General features: G+C 37.3%; 1 protein-coding gene across 2 annotated transcripts in view; it reads left to right on the top strand.

Moving 5' to 3' along the window:
* Zfc3h1 (zinc finger C3H1-type containing) overlaps window positions 1–23,794 on the top strand; it is a 57,163-nt gene extending 33,369 nt beyond the window's left edge. For both annotated transcript variants that reach the window (XM_028877965.2, XM_028877967.2), the window contains 21 exons: window positions 137–679; window positions 773–882; window positions 2,204–2,335; window positions 2,434–2,555; window positions 4,013–4,114; window positions 4,268–4,387; window positions 5,394–5,577; window positions 7,244–7,430; window positions 9,276–9,464; window positions 10,218–10,455; window positions 12,320–12,425; window positions 12,504–12,702; window positions 13,559–13,653; window positions 18,174–18,284; window positions 18,546–18,650; window positions 18,765–18,930; window positions 20,410–20,510; window positions 21,671–21,772; window positions 22,420–22,459; window positions 22,718–22,780; window positions 22,911–23,794. In XM_028877965.2, the coding sequence (XP_028733798.1) occupies window positions 137–679; window positions 773–882; window positions 2,204–2,335; window positions 2,434–2,555; window positions 4,013–4,114; window positions 4,268–4,387; window positions 5,394–5,577; window positions 7,244–7,430; window positions 9,276–9,464; window positions 10,218–10,455; window positions 12,320–12,425; window positions 12,504–12,702; window positions 13,559–13,653; window positions 18,174–18,284; window positions 18,546–18,650; window positions 18,765–18,930; window positions 20,410–20,510; window positions 21,671–21,772; window positions 22,420–22,459; window positions 22,718–22,780; window positions 22,911–23,048 (3,153 nt within the window). In that variant the 3' untranslated portion in view covers window positions 23,049–23,794. The remainder of the gene's footprint in view (window positions 1–136; window positions 680–772; window positions 883–2,203; window positions 2,336–2,433; window positions 2,556–4,012; window positions 4,115–4,267; window positions 4,388–5,393; window positions 5,578–7,243; window positions 7,431–9,275; window positions 9,465–10,217; window positions 10,456–12,319; window positions 12,426–12,503; window positions 12,703–13,558; window positions 13,654–18,173; window positions 18,285–18,545; window positions 18,651–18,764; window positions 18,931–20,409; window positions 20,511–21,670; window positions 21,773–22,419; window positions 22,460–22,717; window positions 22,781–22,910) is intronic.
* The last annotated feature ends 343 nt before the right edge of the window (window positions 23,795–24,137 follow it).

Raw genomic sequence — 24,137 nt, 5'->3', positions numbered from 1 at the left:
GACTTGTTAAATAGTTTGGCTCTCCTTGTCAGTTTGGTTTTGTGATGTTGGTATTATATTCCAGTGATAGAATTATCTTGTGGGGAATTGTATATGATTGCATAAAGTGCTATAAAATATTTACTTTCTCCCCCAGCCAAACAAAGTGATGAGATTGGATAATTCTCCAATATCAAGTCCAAGAAAGCATTCAGCAGAATTAATTGCTATGGAAAAAAGACGACTACAAAAGCTAGAATATGAATACGCCTTGAAAATTCAAAAGTTAAAAGAAGCCCGAGCCCTCAAAGCCAAGGAACAACAGAATCTTGTTCCTGTTGTAGAAGAGGAACCTGAGTTTTCTTTACCTCAGCCCTCACTTCACGATCTGACACAAGATAAATTGACCTTGGACACAGAAGAAAATGATGTCGATGATGAAGTTTCGTCAGGTTCCAATAGAGAACGGAGAAGATCCTTCCTGGATTCTAATGCTTTCACTAAGCCCAACCTTAAGCACACAGACACCCCTAACAAAGAGTGCATAAACAAGCTCAGTAAAAGTACTGTAGAAAAGCCAGAACTGTTTCTAGGGTTAAAAATTGGTGAATTACAAAAATTGTATTCCAAAGCTGACAGCTTAAAACAGCTGATTTTAAAAACGACCACAGGCATTACAGAAAAGATTTTGCACGGTCAGGTCAGTGCCATTTCCTAGTATGTATGAAGTCTAGAGTTTACCTGGTGCCTCACTTGTCATGTGGAGTTACTGTGATTTTGGTTGCTTTTGCAGGAGATTGCTGTGGATGTGGATTTTGTTACAGCTCAGAGTAAAACAACGGAAGTGAAGCCATGCCCCTTTAGGCCCTACCAGAGCCCTCTTCTAGTCTTTAAATCCTACAGGTATAAAAGATAGTTAATCGTTTGAAATTCAGGGCTCCCCTGGCTCCTAATGCTTTATGTTGAAGATATGTTAATAGATAGAAGCATTTGAATTACAGTCACCTGGAAAGCAAACCTTTCAAGGAAGGCAAAAATGTGTATTGCCGTTCTCAGATCATGCCAGAAAGTGCAGTTCAGCATGTTCTTTGGGTTCAAATTCTGTTAAGTATTTTAGGACTAGAGTTTTGTGAAATTTTTAATTTATTCATTTATATATTCTTTTTATTATTTATTTAGTTTGTTCATTTATTTATTTATTTATTTATTCATTTATTTATTTATTTTTGAGATAAGGTTTCTCTGTGTAGCTTTGGAGCCTGTCCTGGAACTTGCTTTGTAGACCAGGCTGGCCTTAAACTCAGAGATCCGCCTGGCTCTACCTCCCAAGTGCTGGGATTAAAGGTGTACGCCACCACTGCCATCAAATACATTCTTTTTTAAGATAGACTCACTGCATAGCTGTGGCTATATTTGAACTTGCTCTTTAGCCTCAAATTTTAAGTAATCCTCTTGACTCTGCCTCTCAACTGCTCTATTATAGGTGTGTGCTGCCACATCTGGACAGTACAGATGTTCAGTTTTGAGTTTCTATTTAGCACTCTTCAGTTGCAATTGGCCGGCCTTCAGAAGGTTGACTTGGACATTCTGAGATGACTAATGTTGTCACACAACATTTTCAGAATGCTGGAAGTTGTGGATGGCTAAATGGGTGTGGTCTTATGATAAAATTATAAAACATTTAATAAGTAGTATGGGCTCATATCCTAGCATTTTTATTGGCTGGTAATGTATGCAAGAAATACTAGTAAATAGCATTTTATTGTGTGGTAGGGGAAAAAAGCTTAGAATATAGCATTATTTATATACTTTTTTCTGTATTATAAATAGTTTAAAGCTTTATGGTGGTGGTTGTTATTTATACTGGAAATTGAACTTAGGGCCTCATATATGCTAGGCAGGTATCTACCACTGAATGCTTTCCAGGCCCTTTTTTAAAAATAAGGTGGAGCCTTCCTACATCAGCTTGGCTTTCTTTGAGTTCAGCCTCTCAAATGCTAGAAACAGTTGTGTACCACCTCACTTAGTTTTCTACGTGATGTCTCTCATGTTCCCATTATAAAAGTAGTTATTCTTGCTATGTATATTCTGGCTATTTGTAGTTACTTTTGGGTGTTAATTTGATTAGGTAAGCAGGGGTAGAAGTTTTAACCGAGAAAGAAAAATGTCTAGCTCTTAGAGAAATGTGTATGGAGTATAATGTACCTTTTCATTTTCTTTCTAGATTTAGTCCTTATTATCGAACCAAGGAAAAACTTCCCCTAAGTTCAGTATCATACAGTAATATGATTGAGCCAGATCAGTGTTTCTGCCGTTTTGATTTAACAGGAACGTGTAATGATGATGATTGTCAGTGGTGAGTAGTTTTTATTTGGAAGAAATTTCTAGAGAAAGTTATGGTTCCTTGATTTAGATAAGTACATTGTTATCTTTTGTGCTTTTGTTTTATTTTAGGCAGCACGTACAAGACTATACACTTAGCCGAAAACAGTTGTTCCAGGACATTCTGTCATATAATCTGTCATTGATTGGATGTTCAGAGACAAGCACTGATGAAGAAGTTGCTTCTGCTACAGGTTTGTAAAGAGTTCTTGTTTAACTTAGGGAATTAAAAAAAACATACACAGTTTATGACATTTTAAACAGCCAGTAATTCACACTTATGACACTTACCTAGATCTGCTCTATCAAATACAGTAGTCACTAACTGCGTATTGGCCTTTAAATGTAAATTTAAATAAAAGCATAGTTCATCAGTCTTAGTAGCCACATTTTAAGTACTTGGTAGCCAAGTGGCAGGTGCTGGCCAGTAGGACAGCAGTGATTTAAGACATTTCCATTGTTTCAGAAAGTTCTTTTGTCATCTAAATGGTTCAGTTTATTAGGAAAAAATAGCAACACTTGCGTAGACGGTTTACTGATGACTTTAATGTAGACTTTTACTTTATTTTGCTGTTTTCAAAAGCACGGGAGTGTTAACGAATGGATGGATGTTTCCTGTCCAAACCGCCTGGTCCCAACTGACTTAGAGGCTGAATATGATTATAAATGCTTGGCTGATAGCTCAGGCTTGTTACTAGCTAACTCTTAAATTAGCCCATTTCTGTTCATCTACATATTGCCAAATGGCTCATGGCTTTACCTGTCCTCTCGCGATGCCTTGCTTCCTGGGTGGCTGGCTTGCTGGCTTCTCTCCTGATTCCTTCTTTCTTCTTCCCATCATTCTCAGTTTGGCTTTCCCACCTAACTTCCTGCCGAGGGACTGGCCTGTCAGCTTTCTGTTAACCAATGAGAGTAATACATATTCAGAGTGTAGAAAAGGATTGTTCCACAACACAGGAGCACTAAAGGTTAACAACATGGTTTAGCCTCTAAATCTTGTAGTAAAGTAGCAAGTACTTTATTATAAAATTTGATGTAGAAACCATGGATTACTAAAAAACACCTGTGAGCTAGTATTGTTGAATTTCTCCCCAGATTTTGGTGCCAAATAATGTCTTTTGGGTTAAAGGAATTAACGTGTGTGCACGTATGTGTGTATCACTATCCAGAGTGATTATAAAGTCACTGAACTTCATCATTCCTCATTTGGGCCTTCTGCTTTTACTTCATAATGTAGTCCATTTTAGTTCATGAACTGTCAATCTCAGTATATATTGTGGTATGATAGGAAAGATTTGTCATAGTAGTTAAGCTAACTGTAGGCCTTGACCTTTCATAGGTGATAGATGTTACTGAGTAGTACCATATATAGCTTAAGTCTTAAGTTACTCTTTGCTTCGTAATCTTTTAATTAGCATAGTTATTTTATTTTATTTTTTTTGGTTTTTCGAGACAGGGTTTCTCTGTGTAGCTTTGCGCCTTTCCTGGAGCTCACTTGGTAGCCCAGGCTGGCCTCGAACTCACAGAGATCCGCCTGGCTCTGCCTCCCGAGTGCTGGGATTAAAGGCGTGCGTCACCAACGCCCGGCTTAATTAGCATAGTTATTACAGTCAATTTTTTATATTGAATATAGGATCACTTTTATTTTCAGAAAAGTATGTTGAAAAACTTTTTGGAGTAAACAAAGACCGAATGTCAATGGACCAGATGGCTGTTCTCCTTGTTAGCAATGTTAATGAAAGTAAAGGTCATAGTAAGTATGTATGTGTGTGTATGTATGCATGCGTGTTTATTTCTGTAGAACTGCAGACCATCTGGCATTATGTGAATGTTGTCTTTTAAAGTCTTCAGTATGATAAAGAAAACCTAGTTACACCAGTTAACAATCTTCTCCTGTCTGTGTTAGCACCTCCATTTACAACTTACAAAGACAAAAGAAAATGGAAGCCAAAGTTTTGTAGAAAACCTGTATCAGAGAATAGCTTCAGTAGTGATGATGAGCAGTCTACAGGACCAATTCAGTATGGTAAGAAGATCTAGATCTAGATGAGATCTAGAATTAAGGTGGTGGTCTCTTCTTTAAAACACTGACAATTCTTCCAGTGTATCTATTAACTTAGTTTATAAAATATGTTTTCTTAAACTTGTATCATTGGTGTTTTTCATTGTCTTAAATGCAATTGCAATATAAGTATTTGTTGTGCAGAACTGATCCTGACATTGCAGGACATTTTCATTCATGCTCCTTGCCCAATAAATGGGAGGAACACTAATAACTATGTTTCATATATTTGCAGACATGCTCTAGTGGGGTGAGCATAGCTTCATTTGAAAACCACTGCCTTGCCGGAGTCTTGAAAGCACATGTTCTTTTTTGCTTTATTTTGGAGTCTATTTTATGACATGCAGTAAAGTGTGTGTGTGTGTGTGTGTGTGTGTGTGTTTGAAACCAATGAAGAAACTCATGGTTGAGTACATCTTGCATTCTTATTTCTAGTTTGCATAATTTTTGGATTAATAATGAAGCCCAGGTTCACTCATCACTCATGTGCTTATTTGTGATTATATAATGTATGATTCTGTCATTGATATGTAGAAGAAATACTTTGTAACTTTTAACTTAGATTCCCCCCCACATAGACAGGGCAAGGTCTCATGTACCCAAGGCTGCCCTTGAACTCCTGATTTCCTGCGTCCACCTCTGGAGTGCTGGGTTTATAGGTGTGCGCCATCATGGCTGCATTTTAACATTTAGTTTATTTTTTAAATTATAATTCACAATTATTGATATCACTTACCCTAAACATAATTAATATGTCTAATATAATTTACCAGCAGACCATACTTCTAGTTTATAAGCTAAGTCTTATTTATTCTTATTTTCCTGATGCTTGAAATAGCACCATTCTTACTTCCGGAAGTGCTGAGATTGGAATGGTTAATTTTCTGACGGTTCAGATTTAGAGCTGAAAATCATCTAACTCCTTGGGTTGTTAAAGAAGATATAAAGCTAATGGTATTTGTCCTTACAGCCTTCCGACCAGAGAACCAAATAAATGTTCCAGCTTTGGATACTGTTGTCACTCCAGATGATGTTAGATATTTCACCAGTGAAACTGATGACATTGCTAATTTGGAAGCAAGTGTACTCGAAAATCCTTCTCATGTACAACTTTGGCTCAAACTCGCATACAAGTGCTTGAATCAAAATGAGGGGTAGGTCAGCTTCACATTGTTTTGAAATATTTATGCCTTTCTTTTTTATTTTATTTCAACTATGGTCATTAGGTTTCCTTCTCATTATCAGTGGAGTCTTGTTTTGATAAAGAATCTCACTCTGACCGAGGCTGGTCAGAAACTTGCTTCCTGGCCCAGGCAGTCCTGCTTCAGCCTCCCAAGTGCTGACATTACATGTGTGAGCCAGTGTACCTGGTTGAGTATTTTAGTTTTTGAAACAAGGTATTATGTAACCTTGATTGGCTTAGAATTTGCTGTGTATTTGAGGATGACCTTGACCTATGCTTTCTTTTTACTCTCCAAGTACTGAAATTATAGGTAGATTCCATCCTTCCTGGCGTTGAATCGTTATTTTGTTTTTTGACAAAGCCAAAAGTATTCTGTTACTGCTCTAAAGCGAGTTGAAAAGTTTAAGAATAGAGCGTGTTCATGGCTCAGTCAGTTAACAGGTGGTAAATTATACTGGAGTTTGTTGCACCTGGATCTTTAATCCTAGCAGGTGGATCTCTGTGAGGTTGAGTCAGGCCTAGGCTACATAGTGAGTTCTAGGCCAGCCAAGGCTACATAGTGATAGCCTGTCTTAAAAAACAAAAACAAAAAAAGTCTGTTGGCAAAATTATGATGAGAATGGGACAGTTTAAATTTTAGGTTAATTTGAAATGGAGATTTAAGTTTATTTGACCAACTTCAAAGTCTGATGTAATTAGTGTTTTTTCTGTGCATGGTTATATTCAAGTTACGATAAGTAATTTCATAGCTAGTAGTTTCTGTTACAAATTTCACACTCTGCTTTTTAATAGTGGAGAGCAAGCCAGGGAATAATCTTTACAATGTAATTTTAAAGTATAACGATTTTTTTTTTAAGTAGTCTACTGGGAAAGACTTATCTCAAAACTTTAGTATAAAACCTGTTAAATAAGGCAGTGGCTGCAGAGTGCCGATAAACCACATGTACCTGAATATGGTCTTATTTAAGTTGCCTGGTATGATTTCCATGAGAATAGGGTAAGTTACAGTGCTTTCTTGTCTGACTCGTTTATTGAGTAAGGGACAAAAGAACTGTACATTACTCTATGAATAGGATCATGAGAGAATTATCTTCTTTAAGAGATAGCAAGCCCTTGAGCTGAAAAGAACTATTATATTGAAAGCTTTGATATTTTGTGCTGGCAGTAGCTAGCCTTGAGAGAGTTGTTTAACTTTTTCTGTTTTCAAACAGTAACAATCATAAAAGGTATTGCTGAATATGTATGTAGATCACATTTGAAGTGGATAATCTTAGTGCTTTTATTATACTATGTTTTTGTCTGTGATAAAGGCTTGCTGAATATCCACTTAAAAAGAAATTATTTAGTCTATGGGAGATCAGGACCTTTGGGCTTTGACAAATGTGACTTGAAATTCCAATTTATTACTTTTTCTCATTGTGGTCCTGGCTCTTGTAGGTTCTAACAGAAAGTAGCGTTTCAGTTTGGCTAATTTGAGTAGCTCTCCTTAGATGGTAACGTTAATATGTTTGTTCAGTCTGTTTCTGCACTGCTGCTGATTGACCCTGGTGCCATGTGCCTGCTAGGCACTGAGCTTTAGCCTTAGCTGCTCAGACGTCGTGTAATGGAATGCTTTGCCCTTCCTTTTTAACACACAGACTGTGTTCAGAATCTCTGGATTCTGCTCTGAATGTACTGGCTCGAGCGCTGGAAAACAATAAGGACAATCCAGAAATTTGGTGCCATTACCTCAGATTGTTCTCCAAAAGAGGGACCAAGGAGGAGGTGCAGGAGATGTGTGAAACAGCTGTGGAGTATGCTCCTGACTACCAGAGCTTCTGGACTGTAAGTAGAGAAGACAGCGATCATGTGGTTGAGATGGATGCTGTGCTCATAATTCCTTGGTATGTAGCTTAATAGACTACTTTATCAATGTGTAGATTTACTTACCAGATTCTCAGGTTCCCAGTCACTTCTCTGTAGAGATAGATTGTTGAATAAAAATGAATATTTAAAGAAGACATTGTTAAATTTATTGGTTAAAGAAAAAATAATTAAAATATTAGACACATTGTTATGCAGTTTTCATTTGGACAAAATTAAGGGAGTTTCACAAAACGTGAAAAAAAATTCTTTTAAATTTATGTTGTGTAAAATTAAAATTACTAGGATTTAAAACAATTTTTTTTCTTCACTGTTTGTGAAGTCTTACCTGTAATTTCTGCTAGTACTGGACCTTTCTTTGAGAGAATAGTTTTTTTCTTTTATTCATTTATTTATTTATTTATTTACTTATTTATTATTTTTCGAGACAGGGTTTCCCTGTGTAGTTTTGGAGCCTGCCCTGGATCTCCCTCTGTAGACCAGGCTGGCATCGAACTCACAGAGATATGCCTGCGAGTGCTGGGATTAAAGGCGTGCGCTAACGCTGCCTGGCCAGAATACTTTTTCTTATGTAAACTTAAAATGGTAATTGATCCATTTGTGAAAAGGATTCATGTTTGTCAATATCTGAACTCAGGAATAACTCCTGCCCACTGAACTCAGGAACCATTAGATTCGGATAAATTTTTAGATGACTAAGTTATCAGATGTCTTTTGTTGTGTTTCTGAATTAGCTGAGCCTTAAAACCGGATCCTTGTGAACAGTAAGCACCCGCTTTGCACTGAGTTATATTTCAGTCCCGGAAACAGGTTTATAAATGTCACTTTGTTTGTTTGTTCCTTTGAAATGCCATTTCCTGGCTTGGTTAGGCTGGCTCACTCCTGGGTTAAAATAATCCTGCTTCCTCAGCTTTACGGCATTTCTGTGCCAACATGCCTCAGATTTGTCATTTACCTCTGAACATAAGTTTGGATAGCATAATGCCTCTTAGTAAATGAATTAATTATTGTAACTTGTCCTTTCTGAGCTGAGCTGCTGAATAGACTTGAATAGCAAAGGCTGTTTATTATTTATTTAATAATATATTTAATAATAAATATATTTATTATTCTGAAGCTGATACTGTTGATTATCACAAGATTTTCCATGGAAAGAATATTCAAAAGATGTGTATTTTTCCTAAATTTGTTTGGTCTTTAATCTGTCATACATTTCTAATCCAGAAGTCTCTTTTAAATTTTTTTATCTCATGTGCATGGATGTTTTGCCTGCGTGTATGTCTGTGCATCACTTGTGTGTTTGGTGCCTGGGGTGCCAGAGTGCACAGGAACCTCTGGGACTAGATTACAGACCATTGTGAGCCACTGTGTGGGTGGTGAGACTTGAACTCAGGACCTCTGGAGAAGCTCTTAACTGCTGAGCTGTCTCTCCAGGCCACAGACTCTTCAAATTCTTCAAATTTTAAATAGTCACATACCTAAACAACACAGATTGTGCATGATCATAAAACTTAGGCTTTGTATATCTGTCGTGGTTTTGATCATTGTATGTTGATTCAGAGAAATGAAGTGAATTGCTCTCCATGATGATGTGGAGAGTAAGTACATCTAATTGTTTTAGTTCATGTGATTTTTGTGTTCTAATCTGTCACAGAAGGGCCGGTTGGGATATTGTACTGGAAAGTAAGTTTTTTCATAAACTGTACATCTGTTGAGACATAGACTCTTAATTGAAAAACAAAAACAAAAAAAATCTCAGATTTTTCCTGTAAAGCAAGATTAATTATTTGACCCTCTTTTGACCAGTTTCTACACCTAGAAAGCACCTTTGAAGAAAAGGATTACGTGTGTGAGAGGCTGGTGCAGTTTCTGATGGGGGCAGCCAAGCGGGAGTCCTCAGACGTGCTGTCTTTCCAGCTTCTGGAGGCTCTCCTGTTCAGAGTCCAGCTGCACATGTTCACGGGGAGATGCCAGAGTGCTCTCGCAATTTTACAGGTGAGCGTTTTCACACTATTTCCTTTCGGTTTGGAGAGCATGTGTACTGCTCTAAGACGTGAGTAGTAGCCTTGTTGGATTGTAAGGCACAGGCTTTGGATTTGAACTCTTCTTTGGTCACTTACAAGTAAATTGTGGGGACATTCTACTTTTGTTTGGTCGGCATGCTGTCTTCTTTTAGAGTTCTTACAAGGAAACATGGGAAGACTGTTTTAGATACTCACCAGCTAAGCCTTCAAATACAATCTAGAAGGATCAGCCCATAATGAAAATCACCTGGATTAATGGGGGAGGGGGGGCATGTTTTCACTTTTTTTCTGTTGTTTGCATTGTCTTTAACTTACCATATTTTAAGTGTAAGGAAACTTAATACTTTTCTTCGTATTTTATCATAAACTTTAAGGTAGTTAAAATCTGTGTTCATCTCAAGATTGGTAATTTAAAAATTTAGTGACTATAAAAATTTTTACTTACCAGCTGGGCAGTGGTGACACTTGCCTTTAATGGAGCATTCAGGAGGCAGAGGCAGGTGGATCTCTGTGAGTTTGAGGATAGCCTGGTCTACAGAGTGAGTTCTAGGATAACCAGGGCTACTCAAAGAACCCTGTCTCAAAAAAACAAAAAAAAATTTTTTTTCACTTATGTATTTAAGAATCACTTAAAATATAACAGTTTCATTCTTTAGATTTGAATCTTATTGTGGATAGAAATGTATTTTTAAAAACACTTTCAAATTATTTTCATTTTCCCTAGAATGCATTAAAATTGGCTAATGATGCAATAGTAGCCGAGTACCTAAAGACAGATGATCGCTGTTTGGCGTGGCTGGCCTACATTCATCTTATTGAATTTAATAGTCTCCCTTCAAAACTTTATGATCCATCCAATGCTAATCCTTCAAGAATTGTTAACACAGAACCATTTGTAATGCCATGGCAAGCAGTTCAAGATGTAAAGACTAATCCTGACTTATTATTAGCAGTTTTTGAAGGTAAGTGATATTTATAAATTATAACATGAACCATTACAAATTACAAAACCAATGTTTAGCACACAGGTTCATTTATTCATTAGGATTCTTCATAAAATGCGATAACTTAAGTAAAACAGTTTATTATCTAAATATTCTTAATATTACTGAATTACTTAAGATGGTCATTACATCTATGAAAATGAAAAGTTACATTATGATTTATTATATATGGCAAAGGATATCAGTTAAATGTGTTGTTAATAAATACGTGTGCATCTGAATGCATACACCCTTACTGATAATATAATTGGGGTAGAGGAGTTGATTGAATTTGAGAACTAGGTTTCCTGTTTATTTGATTTTGGTTTTGTTCTTTTGGCAATCTTTTAAGGAGGAAGCTTAAAGGATAGTTTTTTTTTTTTTCATCTAGCTAATATTTTCTCCATCAATGAATTTTATGACTATTATATTCTAAACATATATCTGCCATTGAACATATAATAAAGTTTAAAACCTGTTCCTCCCTACAATAACGATAAAATAAGTATAATCTCTGTGAGATCTCTGCATTTGACATAATTATTAAGTATATAAGACCATATATATAATGTATTAGTATGTAGTGTGAATTGTGTGCTACAGAGGGAAGAATCTGGTATTTATAGAATTATTTGGTACAAGTCCTGAACTCAAGAGGGAGAGATTATTATAGGTTTGCATGTTCAAGGAAGGTGTCTGAGAGGTGGAACTGAGCTTTGAAGCAAGAGAGGACTGTGATGTGCCCAAGGGACCTTCTCAAAAACTAGGCCTGTGCTTGTTTCTCTATATTTCCTGAGCACTTTGGATGAATTCCTAGGTAAGCACCTAGTAAATCGTTGAATAACCCAGTGAAGAAAGAGAAAAGGTTGTTCCTGTTAGCGGAGCTAGAGAAATAAAAAGCAAGCTAATGAGAGTTTGTATAGTGAGTTTAAAGAGAATTTGAAGGAGAGTCCTTAGAAAAGAATTCTGCTAGGTAATGAAAAGATTAAACTTGGTTAATGGGATGATGGTGAATTTTAAGACCTTTTGAAGTGTCACAGAGCTGACTGCTAAGAGATTCTTTAAGGAGAGAATGGTTGAAATTTTTACTGTATACAGGGAAACAAAGCAGAGTGAGATTTCTGGGACTGAGGAGGTATAAGAAAAGTAACAGGGCCAGTGAGATGGTTCTGGAGAAAGGCATGGGCAGCCAAGACTGATGATGGTAGTCCATCCTCAGGGGAGACACACACACACACACACACACACACACACACACACACACAAAATGAGAGGGGAGATGGAGTCTCTGCAGCTAGTCTTACTTTGCATAACACAAGTATGTGCCACAGCACACACCCAAGAGTGCTGTGGCACATACTTGTGTTATGCAAAGTAACATTACCATTCCATAACAAGGTGCAGGCTCAGCTGAAGGACTGATCTTATGTTTTTGGTGGAAAAATAAGTTTTTTAAAAGTGAAGGAAGGGTCTAGTTTAGGGAAGACATTGAAGTGGCTGTGAAATAGCAAAGGGGAAGACTCTTTTCAAGTCACCAGAGAAAGGTTAAAAGAGAATTTTGTGGTTCTATTTTTGGAATGAGTTTTAAGGAATTTAAGATAGTTGCAGACACTAGCAAGTAAAAATGGCTTATTGTGGGATCTCGTATGAGACAGTAATATATAGAGGTTTAGGAGTTTAGTAATACCTGAAACACCTCATTTGGGTAAAGGTCAGGGTTAAGTGGAGCTGCAAAGGATGACAGGAGGAACGGCTAGGGCTTCCCTTTTTCCTGGTCTCTTAGAGTTGTTATAGTCAAATGATTGACTGCATGTTTGGTTCACTTTGTGATGTTCCCTGGTAGATGCAGTGAAAGCTTGTACAGATGAGAACCTTACCAGTGGGGAAAGAATAGAGGTCTGCCTTCCACTGTACACAAACATGATTGCTCTGTACCAGCTGCTCGAGAGGTAAGGCTCGATTAACAAACAACTCGGTTAAAAGTCAGTCCTGGCAGAAGTGTGTTCAGCCATCTTTCTTTTCCTAAGGTTTGAGGCAGCAGTAGAGCTTTGTAAAAGCTTATTGGAATCATGTCCCACAAACTGCCAGCTACTGGAGACCCTCGCTGCTCTGTATTTGAAAACAGATCAGTATGACAAAGCCCAAACGGTATGGCTAACCGCATTTGAAAATAATCCCCAGAATGCAGAAATTTTTTATCATCTGTGCAAGTTTTTCATCTTGCAGGTAAAAATAACTCATGATTCTTAAAATACAATGTTTCCGTGCTTTTGTATTCCTTTACCAATGACTTCCCCTGGAATATGTTCTTATTGGTCCTTCTGCCTTCTGTAGGTTAAACTAGATTTTCCTGGTTTGCTACAGTTTTACTATGGCATTTGCTCCAGTGCTTTGTGTCTGTGAACTCCTCAAAAGCACAAACTGTTACTCATGTTTATACCCATAGTATCCGTTTCAGTTGCTACTTAAGATCTTAGTGGATGAATTGGAGCCTGGGATAATACTAGATACATTGTTTAATGGCTAGTTGATTTTAATTCAGAGGTGTTTCAAATTCATTTCTGTTGCTATGATTTTTTTTAAAAAGTGATAAAAACAGCTTAGGGGAAGGTGGGTTATTTTAGCTCATAGTTCCAGGTCAGGTCCATTGTTTCAGCACAAGGAGTGTGAAGCAGCTGGTCATGCATTCACAGTCAGGAACAGAGAGGACAAAGTGTGTGTGTGCCTGTTCGTGCTCATCTCCTGTCCATACTACAGTTAGTTCAGCATCCTCTGCCTTCAGAATGGTACCATCCACAGTGGACTGAGGCTTCCCATAGCAAGTCGCAATCAAGACCATCTACACTGGTCAACCCATCTGGACAGTCCCCCTGAGACTCTCTTCCCAGGTGGTTTTAGATTGTGTCAAGTTGACAGTTAGAACCAGTCATCTCCAGACGTGAGAATGTGTCCTAAACTTACTCATTTTGTCCCCATCTGCCCAAGAAGTATAATTTTGTCATGATTTTTCAAGAAAGGCTTTCAAACATTTTCATCAGTTACTATAACCCGATATGTGTCACTCCTTTTTTTTTTTTTATAGAACCAAGGCGATAATCTTCTTCCATTTTTGCGGCAATTTATCGCATCCTTCTTTAAACCTGGGTTTGAGAAGTATAGTAACATGGATTTATTTCGGTAAGTTGTACAAATTTTGATTTGTTGAGTGAGAGAGAGAGAGAGAAAATATAGGTCAGTGGAAAGATGTTTTGTTCTTGTTGGTTGATTGCATTTCAGGCTGAGTATTTAGCAGTTGAACCTGCTCACAGAACTATTAGGAGGCTTAGATAAACAGAATAATAAAAATGAAGGCAAGATATAAAATGCTTTCTCATACAATGTAAGGCTTACTGTAACTTCTCCATTTAGCTTGTTGATATTTGCTAACTGTGGTGCTTAATACTGTAGTAACTATGTATCCTGAGATAGTCTCATTGATTAAGAAATGTGTCTTAATTGCTGATTAACAATGGATCAAAAACAAACTCTTAGTTTTATACCTCCTTCAGCCTCTGAAATGTTTTGTAAACAGCTTTGGAGGATTTTTTTTCCTTACCCATCAGTTTCTCAGTAGCTCTGTATTTACTGTTCTTGCTTGGCTGAGAGCTCTGTTCTAACATTTAAAGATACATCAGATCATGAAAGTGATTTTGTGGAAGACATTACTTTTCTTCCTTCCTCTTCTTTACTGCTTTGTAAGGGATCGGTACTGTTTTTGTTTTGTTTTGTTTCCTTGAACCAGAAAATACTTCAGGTTTCCAGAACATTTTATTACTCCAATGCATCGATGTAATAGTGAAGGAAAAAAAAAAAAAGTCCTCAGTCAGTATGTAATGGCTGTGGCTGTGTTCCAGTAAATCTTTATTTATAAAAATAACTATAGTTTGCTGATTGTGAGAAAAACAATCAAGAAGAAAGTATTTATGATATTCTCTATTACTGCATTATTCTGAGAGAAGAAAGCCCTATGTCTAATATAGCCTTAAATTTTTTTCTTTTAAGATTTTAAAAGTTATAAAGTGTGTGTGCGCGCCCCCCCCTCCCCCCAGTCCATCCGTCCGTCTGTCTAGCTGTATTTGTGAATGCAGTACTCAAGGTGTCCAAAAGGGGACATTGGATCCCCCTGGAGCTGGAACATTTGTGAGCAGCCTGACATTGGTGCTAGGAACTGAACTGACTATATTAGCCAAAGGGCCTAATATAATCCAGAGCCCTGGATATTGGGAATTAAACTCAGGACCTTTGGGAGAACAGCCAGTGATTTTTAAAACCTCTGTCCAGCTATTTCCCAATAACTCAGATTTTTTAAAAATTGGTTCGTTTATCTCAGATATTTTTTCTTTGTAAATTTGGACCTTTACATCTTGTCAATTAATCCTCCTAATAACTTTAGCACCTTCTAAAAAAATTCTTTCGCTGGGTGGTAGTGGTGCACACTTTGAGGCCAGCCTGGTCTGTAAAATGATTTGTTATAGTTTATTGAACAAAATCTGTGCACAAGTATCAAAGACCAAAAGGGGAACCTGAGCTGAATCACAAGCCACCGCTGACACCTGCCACCATGGCTTTCTCTGCCCAAAAGGGCCACCCCTTCTCAGTCACCTCCATTCCCACAGTAAAAGTCACCTCTTGGACTAAAACGCTCTTTTCAGTTGGGTGGTGGACGAGTAACAGAATTCCTGTAACATCTTCCCCTTTTTGTCTTATTAAGAAGGAAAAGTTGTACTGTAACATAGTAAAACTATATACAATAAGAATTATTATCAAGTATTATCTAAATAGAAAACAAAGATAATAACCTTAACAAAAATTAAACTACATACAACAAGAACAATTGTCAAGTAAAAAAATACATTCTCAATGTCTAGTCCATAATTGGCAAATTTACAGAGATTACTCCATTAGCTGCCTATTGTAGAATACTATTTTAAGGTGTTGTTGATGTTACATTTGCTTAACTTTGTGAAGCTGTGTTACTTTGCCTTTTTTTTTTTTTCCCCAGGCAGGGTTTCTCTGTGTAGCTTTGCGCCTTTCCTGGAACTCACTTGGTAGCCCAAGCTGGCCTCGAACTCACAAAGATCCGCCTGGCTCTGCCTCCCAAGTGCTGGGATTAAAGGCGTGCGCCACCACCGCCCGGCTTACTTTGCCTTTCTAAAACACTTGATATTCTAATAAAGAGCAGAACCATCAATAGCAAGGCAGGAAAAAAGATAGGTGGGACTGGCAGGCAGGGAGAAAAATAGAAGGAGAAACCTGGGGGGCGGGAGTAAGAGAACAAGGAGAGGAGGACATCAGGGGTCAGCCACACAGTCAGCCACGCAGTAAGAGTGAAAGTAAGATATACAGAAGTAAGAAAGGGAAAAAGCCCAGAGGAGAAAGGTAGATGCGATAATTTAAAGAAAGCTGGAAAGAAACAAGCCATGCTAAGGCCAGACATTTATAATTAAGACGAAGCGTCCGTTTGTGATTTATCTGGGAGCTGGGTGGCAGGCCCCCCAAAAGAGCAAAAGAATAGAGTAAAAACAAACAATAGCAGCTGTCCTCTCCTCAAGAGTTCAAAGTTTTGTACCTAATATGCCTTTTGTCAAGATTCAGGAGAACTGTAACTGTAATTGCTTACACTGGTCTGCAGAGTGAGTCCAGGACAGCCAAGGCTACACAGAGAAACCCTGTCTTAAAAAACAAAAAAGCAACAATGAAAAAAAATTCTTTGCTATATCAACATTAATATTTTAAATAGTTACAAGCAAAATAGTTTTAAATGTGAATTAACAAAAGAAAAATATAAGGGATTCAGAAGTTCCCCTCCTTCATACCTCCCCCCCTCTTTAAAATTAAATTGATTTCCAACTTTGGCAAAGGACTAATTCAAGGCCAGACAAAACCCTTTACAGACTTGTGTTCTGGTTTTCCCTTGGGCATGGTGGTAATTGGTTTAGATTAGAAGGGGATGATGCCAGATTTTGCCTTGGTAACTAATCAAAGGTCTTTAGATCTTCTTGAGTCTAGCTTAATTGAGCAGAATAAAAAATGGTAGCAATAAAAATTTGGAGCTAGATTGCCTCTAAATCATCTCATTGTTTTCTACCAAGACATCTTGCTTTATTAAATTCTTCTCTGAAATAATCATGTATCACCAAGAATTAGGAAAAGACACTTGTACTTTTAAAAGTTCTTATCTAAACAAAACAAGGATTAATTTAAGAAGCCTTTTGGCCAAGCATAGTGGCACACACTTGTGATCCAGGCACTTGATAGATTGAGGTAGAAGGATGTGAGTTTAAGACCAGCCTGGGCTACATAGTGAGAAAACAAAAAGTCTTTTGAATCAAATATCAGGAGAATGCCAACAAATGAGGTAATTTTTGGCATTGCTACACTTATGTATACACCCTTATGTTTATATATAATTTTAAGCTTACATTATAATCAGTTAATTAGTAGAAACCAATGTTCATAATATATTCAAGATATAATTCTACCCCCCTCTGTTTGTGTGAGACAAGATTTCTCTGTAAGTATCCCTGGCTGTCCTGGACCGCTCTCTGTAGATCAGGCTGTCCTTGAACTCACAGAGATTTACCTGCCTCTTCCTCCTGAGTGCTGAGATATTAAAGGCGTGCGCCATCATCCAGCTCCAAAGAAATAATTTTATGGGCAGAAATTATAAAGGAAAATATGTGGCACTGTAATATTTACCTGGAAGTAAATTTGATCAGCTTTTTCTTTGTGACATTTAGTATAAAGATGACAAGCAGTATGAACTATTTCATTTGTTTCAAATAAATTTAGAAAGTTAACTTGGTGTTTTCATTCACTTTGAGGAAGTTACCGTAGAGATTATACAGTTTTATGTATTTTAAATTTGAAGTCAATGGAGGATTCTAAAATCCGTAGAAATCTAGTGGCTGGGATAGTGTGGGATGATAACCCGACTTCCAGATGTCCTGTGTTGCCGCCTTCCCACAAGCTGGGCTAGCCTTTTAAAACCCTCCTCCTTGAAGTCCTTTTAGAATCTAATGCAGATGATTATAATAGATTTCCATTTCAAGATAGAGGAATCTGAGACTCTGGGATTCCACATGAAAAGACTGAGGTACATCAGAGGGAAAGCTGAAGTAGTGAAAGTCCAACTTCTTGTTTGAGTTTCTGAGAACCTTTAATATTTTATCTGTTTTTGAAAAGGGGGCAGTATAATCTAGAGCATTTCTGTACTTTGTTTGATAATGGCTCTCTTTCTGATAGTAGGTAATATTTTATTTGTTATGTCTAAGCTTTCGTGTGTGTGTGTGTGTGTGTGTGTGTGTAAGTGTGTAAGTGTGTAAGATTCAGATAGCGGGTTTTGTAAGCACTTTTCCCCCCTATAAGAATACAGATTTTGTGGAAATTTCAAAGACTTGGTAATCTTACTTGGTCTTTAATTTTGATTAGATTCAATTAGATGATTTGTTTAATTTGGGGGATAGAATTACAAATTTATTTGGGGAGAGTTCATATTGATATAAAAGTAAAACTTTGAGTAAGTATGATTTTAGAAAAGTTCATTATTTTGTAGAAATATTTCAACTAAGTTGAAATTCAAGATTATCCATGTTTGTATTTTAATCCATGTGTGCCTAGGCATAATTTCATACAATGTAGGGATTTTCTTCTTGCAGATACCTCTTAAATATCCCAGGACCACTTGACATTCCAGCCTGTTTATGTAAAGGGAATTTTGATGATGATGTATTTAACAACCAAGTCCCTTATCTGTGGCTGATTTACTGGTAAGACATTACCCACTGTGAAGAGGAACGTTACTTGTTAAGCCTATCTTATATTTATAGCTGATGTTTATTACTGAATTATGGAGTATTAAAAAGTGTCACTGAAGGAAATTTAAAGATGCTAAGGCTGGTTACTTTCTCAAAGACACGAGCAAGTATACTTTACTGTAATAATATCTGTGATGTTTAAAATGTCCATTGTCATTCCCTTACCTAACAAAATCAAACTGTAAACATACATGTTCTTCATTTCTTAAACAGTCTTTGTCATCCTCTTCAGTCAAGTATTAAAGAGACAGTAGAAGCATATGAGGCAGCATTGGGGGTGGCCATGAGGTCTGACATAGTGCAGAAGATCTGGATGGAGTAAGTGTCCTCCTTTTGAATGGGATTTTCAGAATGGTCCTGTGGTGGGACAGGGTGGTGAGCCCGTGGTGAGTTCCTGCTTGCATGCTAAGTACAGTGTTTTTCTCTTGGCAGTTATCTTGTCTTTGCCAATAATAGAGCTGCTGGATCCAGAAACAAAGTCCAAGAATTCAGATTTTTTACTGACTTAGTGAATAGATGTTTGGTTACTGTCCCTGCCCGGTACCCCATCCCTTTTAGCAGTGCTGATTACTGGTCCAACTATGAATTTCATAATCGGGTAAGGATTTGTATTTTTTTTGTAGATGTTTGTACATAACAAAGAAAACTGAACACTGATAGCAAAGTAAAACTACTGTTTTACATCGAGAGCTTTTCCTTTTTCCACTTTCCTAACATTCCCTGTCATTCTGTCATCAGCTCTTTATGCTTCCAAGTCTAGGAAGAGGGGCCCTGTCGGGCCCTGTAGAAGTCAGCAAATGCAGAGCTACGAGGTGCTGCTTACATTTATAGTACTAAGACCTGGTTAACATGCACCAACAGTGGTATATTACAGGAACGAGGTGCTGTTTACATTTATAGTAGTAAGACCTGGTTAACATGCACAACAGTGGTATATTATAGGAACAAGGTGCTGTTTACATTTATAATAGTAAGACCTGGTTAACATGCACAACAGTGGTATATTACAGGAACGAGGTGCTGTTTACATTTGTAGTAGTAAGACCTGGTTAACATGCACAACAGTGGTATATTATAGGAACAAGGTGCTGTTTACATTTATAATAGTAAGACCTGGTTAACATGCACAACAGTGGTATATTACAGGAAGGAGGTACTGTTTACATTTGTAGTAGTAAGACCTGGTTAACATGCACAACAGTGGTATATTATAGGAATGAGGTGCTGTTCACATTTGTAGTAGTAAGACCTGGTTAACATGCACAACAGTGGTATATTACAGGAATGAGGTGCTGTTTACATTTGTAGTAGTAAGACCTGGTTAACATGCACCAACAGTGGTATATTACAGGAATGAGGTGCTGTTTACATTTGTAGTAGTAAGACCTGGTTAACATGCACCAACAGTGGTATATTACAGGAATGAGGTGCTGTTTACATTTATAATAGTAAGACCTGGTTAACATGCACAACAGTGGTATATTACAGGAATGAGGTGCTGTTTACATTTATAATAGTAAGACCTGGTTAACATGCACCAACAGTGGTATATTATAGGTGATGAAGCAGAGTGCTTCATTCTCTTTCAGTCTTATTTCAATTAATATAATGTAGCCAAAAGCTCCTACTTCTGAAGTTCAGATTAGATTTAGACCCCACCCCACCCTAGAGGATGGTTCTGCACTAATCAGGATAGCCAGGCACTGTGCGTAGTGCTTCTGTGCCGTTCTTCATCCCAGGAACTAGAAACACTGTGGACATTAACTCACGCAGATTCTCACAGGGATTCCATGAGCAAGAGGTGGCAAGTAGTTAGCCCTCTTGACTCGCCCAGCAGTGCAGCAAGCAAAGGTAGACTCGGGATGAACCTCAGACTCCTGGCTCCTGTCAGGGCTTCGCCCTTGGCTCGCATCCTCAGACCATAGTCTCTCATTTAGATCTAAAATGAATGGTAATTGATCACACGTTATAACTGGTTCGTATGTGTCTTAAAGACTTCTTTTTCATTAAAATGCATGCAGTAACTGGATTCTGCCTTGTAGTTGCACACTCATTTCCCCTCCATCAACCTTTGCAGGTCATTTTCTTTTATTTGAGCTGTGTTCCAAAGACTCAGCACTCCAAAACCTTGGAACGGTTTTGCTCTGTTATGCCAACTAATTCTCGACTTGCACTGAGGTAAGAAAAATTTTGGTGTTCAGCTCAGTAGTATAGGCCCTTCATATGAAATTATTCTCGAAAACTTGGTATGTGTAGTTCAGCCCTTTCCTCATGGATATATATACTACTTTATCTCAGAATTGTGAAATCATATTTAGTTATTTATATAAAAGCCAATGTGAAAATCTGTTCATTTCAGAGAACTGTAGATTATAAATATACTGTTTGTCATTAGCATATATATACATTGTAAGCAGTAAATCTGTTACATGGTAGAAGAATATGAAGAAATTTTCATGGCAATTATTCAAATATTTAGCATGTAATGGAATCTTACAGATTGGTGACATAAAATCAAGATTTCCTGAACTTAAGTCCTCACACCCTATTTAAGCACTGACCTGGGCTTTCCTACATTCAGTTAGAGTAAGGGAATGTCGGAACACTCCCTTGTGGTTCATGTGCTCTGCCAGGGTAAGCAGTGGAGTACTTGACCCTGTCCGGGCCTGTCCATCCGTCCACTTGGGCCGTCGTTTGCACTGTATTGGTTGTATCTTACCACAAGATACCCGAGGTGTTGATTGGATAGTCTCTTGTGGTTTAAAGTAGATTCTCCATACTGTGATGCCTGTGATATATATAATAGAACTCTGAGAAATAATCCAAAGGCTTAAGTTTGTGAGAAAATTAGCTATATTGTTCATGGCTAATAATTAAATTTCATGCCAACCATGTTAATCTTCAGAAACTAATGGTGGAATTTTGAATAAAGAAAATTATCTTTGATAAGCATGTTAAGTAGAAAATATGATTGTATCTAGTTTCTGTTATGATAAGCATTGTAGAACATAGGTAGTTTAATTGTGGGTCAACCACATTCCTTTTGTTTGGTACATTCTTCCTATGGTTATCCCTGCTACCTCCCTCCACCATGAGAATAAGAGCTTGACATTTAGCCATTATATTTCCATTTTAGTCTCAAATATTCAATATGCTGTATGCTCTATGAAGGAAAAATATTTTTAAAAATTGCATTAGTGTATTGAGGGATATGTGAATGTCCCCGATAGGATTTAACCTACCAACCTTTGTACCTTGTCATACATTCTGTTATAGAGCGCATTTGGGGTGCCCTATACTTTGAATGCTTTGTTCATTTTCTTGAATGTGCTTTACAGGCTACTTCAACACGAATGGGAAGAAAGCAATGTTCAGATTCTGAAACTCCAAGCCAAGATGTTTACATATAATATCCCAACATGCCTGGCCACCTGGAAAATGTAATGCAACAATCATGTACATGTTTTTATAGCTATGCTTTTATTTGTAAGGGTTGCTCCAGACAGGTAAATCTGCAATAGCATCTTCCTCCCTTCCTCTCCTAGGCAGATCTAATACAGAGTTGTTTGGGGCACTTGCTGTAGTTTAATACTTAGAGTGAGTAAAATGCTTGTTAATAGCTGCTCCTACGATCTTAAAAAAAGTAATAATGATAATATCATTTTAATGAGTGAGAACATTTATATAACAATACAATATTGTTATCAAACAAGTAAGTGTGTCTAACACTTTAGGACCATCTTTCAATTGTAGTGTTTTCCCTGTTATAGGCTGGTTTCTCTCTTACTTTAAAGATATTAGTACCCGGTCTTTTTTAAACTAGTTTTCAATTGTGTTTCTTTCCCCCTCCCTCCCATGAATCTTATTCATGTTCAAAAACACTGGTCTGTTTATTCTTGTAAAGTTGATAAAAATTGTTGAATTTTTCTTTTCACTATAGGTTACTCTCCTTGGAAGTTTAGCCTGTTACTTTCAGGAAGTTTTGTACTCAGATTCCCACAATCAGTGTTCTACCAGTGATGGTGTTTCTTTTGTTTGAAGCTATATACAAATTTTCCCCCTTTTCTATATTCCTTTTTTCCCTTAGAGCCATTGCTGCTGAGATTGTTCTAAAGGGACAAAAAGAGGTAAGCCATCCGTTATTGAATTATCAGATGGGCCACTTTTCCCTTTTAGCTGTTCTGCCCCTTTTGTTGGCCTCTCACTTTAAAAGGACTAAAGATAGAAGTTAACATTCAGAACTCTACTTGGAATCTCTAAAGCCCAAGACAAGTAGTTTTGACTTGAATGCTAGTGTACTGTAAAGTTCCGCCTTGACTTGGACAGGATTGGGAAGCTGTTGTCCATCATGTGTTCTGATGACGGTGTGTCTGTCTATCTTATAGGTCCACCGTTTATATCAGAGAGCCTTACAGAAGTTACCTCTTTGTGCATCACTATGGAAAGATGTAATGCTTTTTATCTTTTATTTTATCTTGACGTTTTCCTATAAATTTTCTGCATGTGCCATATCCATTGATGTGGTAAATGCTTAAAATCGAGCTATCTCTTACTTCTATGCTTCCCTGTCTTTTACAGCAACTCTTGTTTGAAGCATCAGAAGGAGGTAAAACTGATAACCTGAGAAAACTAGTTTCCAAGTGCCAAGAGATTGGAGTCAGCCTAAATGAGCTCTTAAATTTAAACAGTAACAAAACAGAAAGCAAGAATCACTGAACACTGGGTGCAGTCAGTTCTAAGCCCTTATAATAATTGCCAAAATTATTTGAATGATTCTTCAAGATTAGGCTGATCCCTGGCTAAGGTCTGTGTAAGACAGACAAGCATTATTGATCATATCAAGTTCCCTACAATATCCTGTCCTTAAAACCGGAAGCAATGAACATGAATGACACTCTTGGAATGGATAAATGAACTTCCTGTTTGGCCTGCTTCTGGGCCCTGCCAGATTCTCTAACATCATGTACGTAAGTATAGCTCCTCAAAGCGACTGATGTTTCTTTTCGTTTGACTTTGTTTTGGTTTCATTTTTTCCTTTCCCTACCTTTATGTTGTGCTACTCCTGATCCACTTGACACTCTCTGATGCCTGAGAGCTTCTTGTTTGGGATTTAGTTTCCAGGGCCGTGTTTACAGGAAAGGAGCAGGCAGCCCCTTTTAGTTCCTCTTCTTTAAACCTCTGAGATTCTTCCTTTCAGGGTTGCACACGTAAGCAGTCCATCTTAAGGAAAGTGTAACTGCCATGGCCACAAGTCTGCTAGTTGCACTTGAATGTTCTAGCAGGGTTGTTTATTGCCCTTCCTACGTTCTGGACTCCTTGCTGAGACTGTTTAACTTGAAGATTTAAAGAAACTATTGCAAATGCCAGTGCATCAGAACCTAAGAGTGGTCAAATATTATGTGCAATTTTTTTTGTAAAGAAATTTTAATTTATAATAAAGTTTAACAGTTTAAAGAAGTTAATATTTGAACTGCTTTGTATTGACGTACTACTTTGTAGTATTAAATTGTTGACATACAAAATATTTTTAATATAAGTTAACTTTTGTAAAATGTTGCTGTCTTTATTCACTTCTCACTCTGGTGGGAAAAGGTTGAAGTAGGAGATAGGGATGCTTCCCACGAAACCACTGCTGTCTTCTGCAACTCTTCCACATTCCCAACAACAAAACAAGACAAGACAATGACCTCTTAATTAATGAAGATAGGTGTTCTCCAAAACATAGTTAATGTTCTTCAGTTGTAGTTTGAGTTAGCTACCTAGACACATGCTGGCTTCTGTGAAATATGCCATTGTAAAGAGAAG

This window comes from Peromyscus leucopus, chromosome 18 (genome assembly GCF_004664715.2).
Source record: "Peromyscus leucopus breed LL Stock chromosome 18, UCI_PerLeu_2.1, whole genome shotgun sequence".
Lineage (NCBI taxonomy): Eukaryota > Metazoa > Chordata > Mammalia > Rodentia > Cricetidae > Peromyscus > Peromyscus leucopus.
This window is presented reverse-complemented; position numbering and strand designations above follow the sequence as displayed.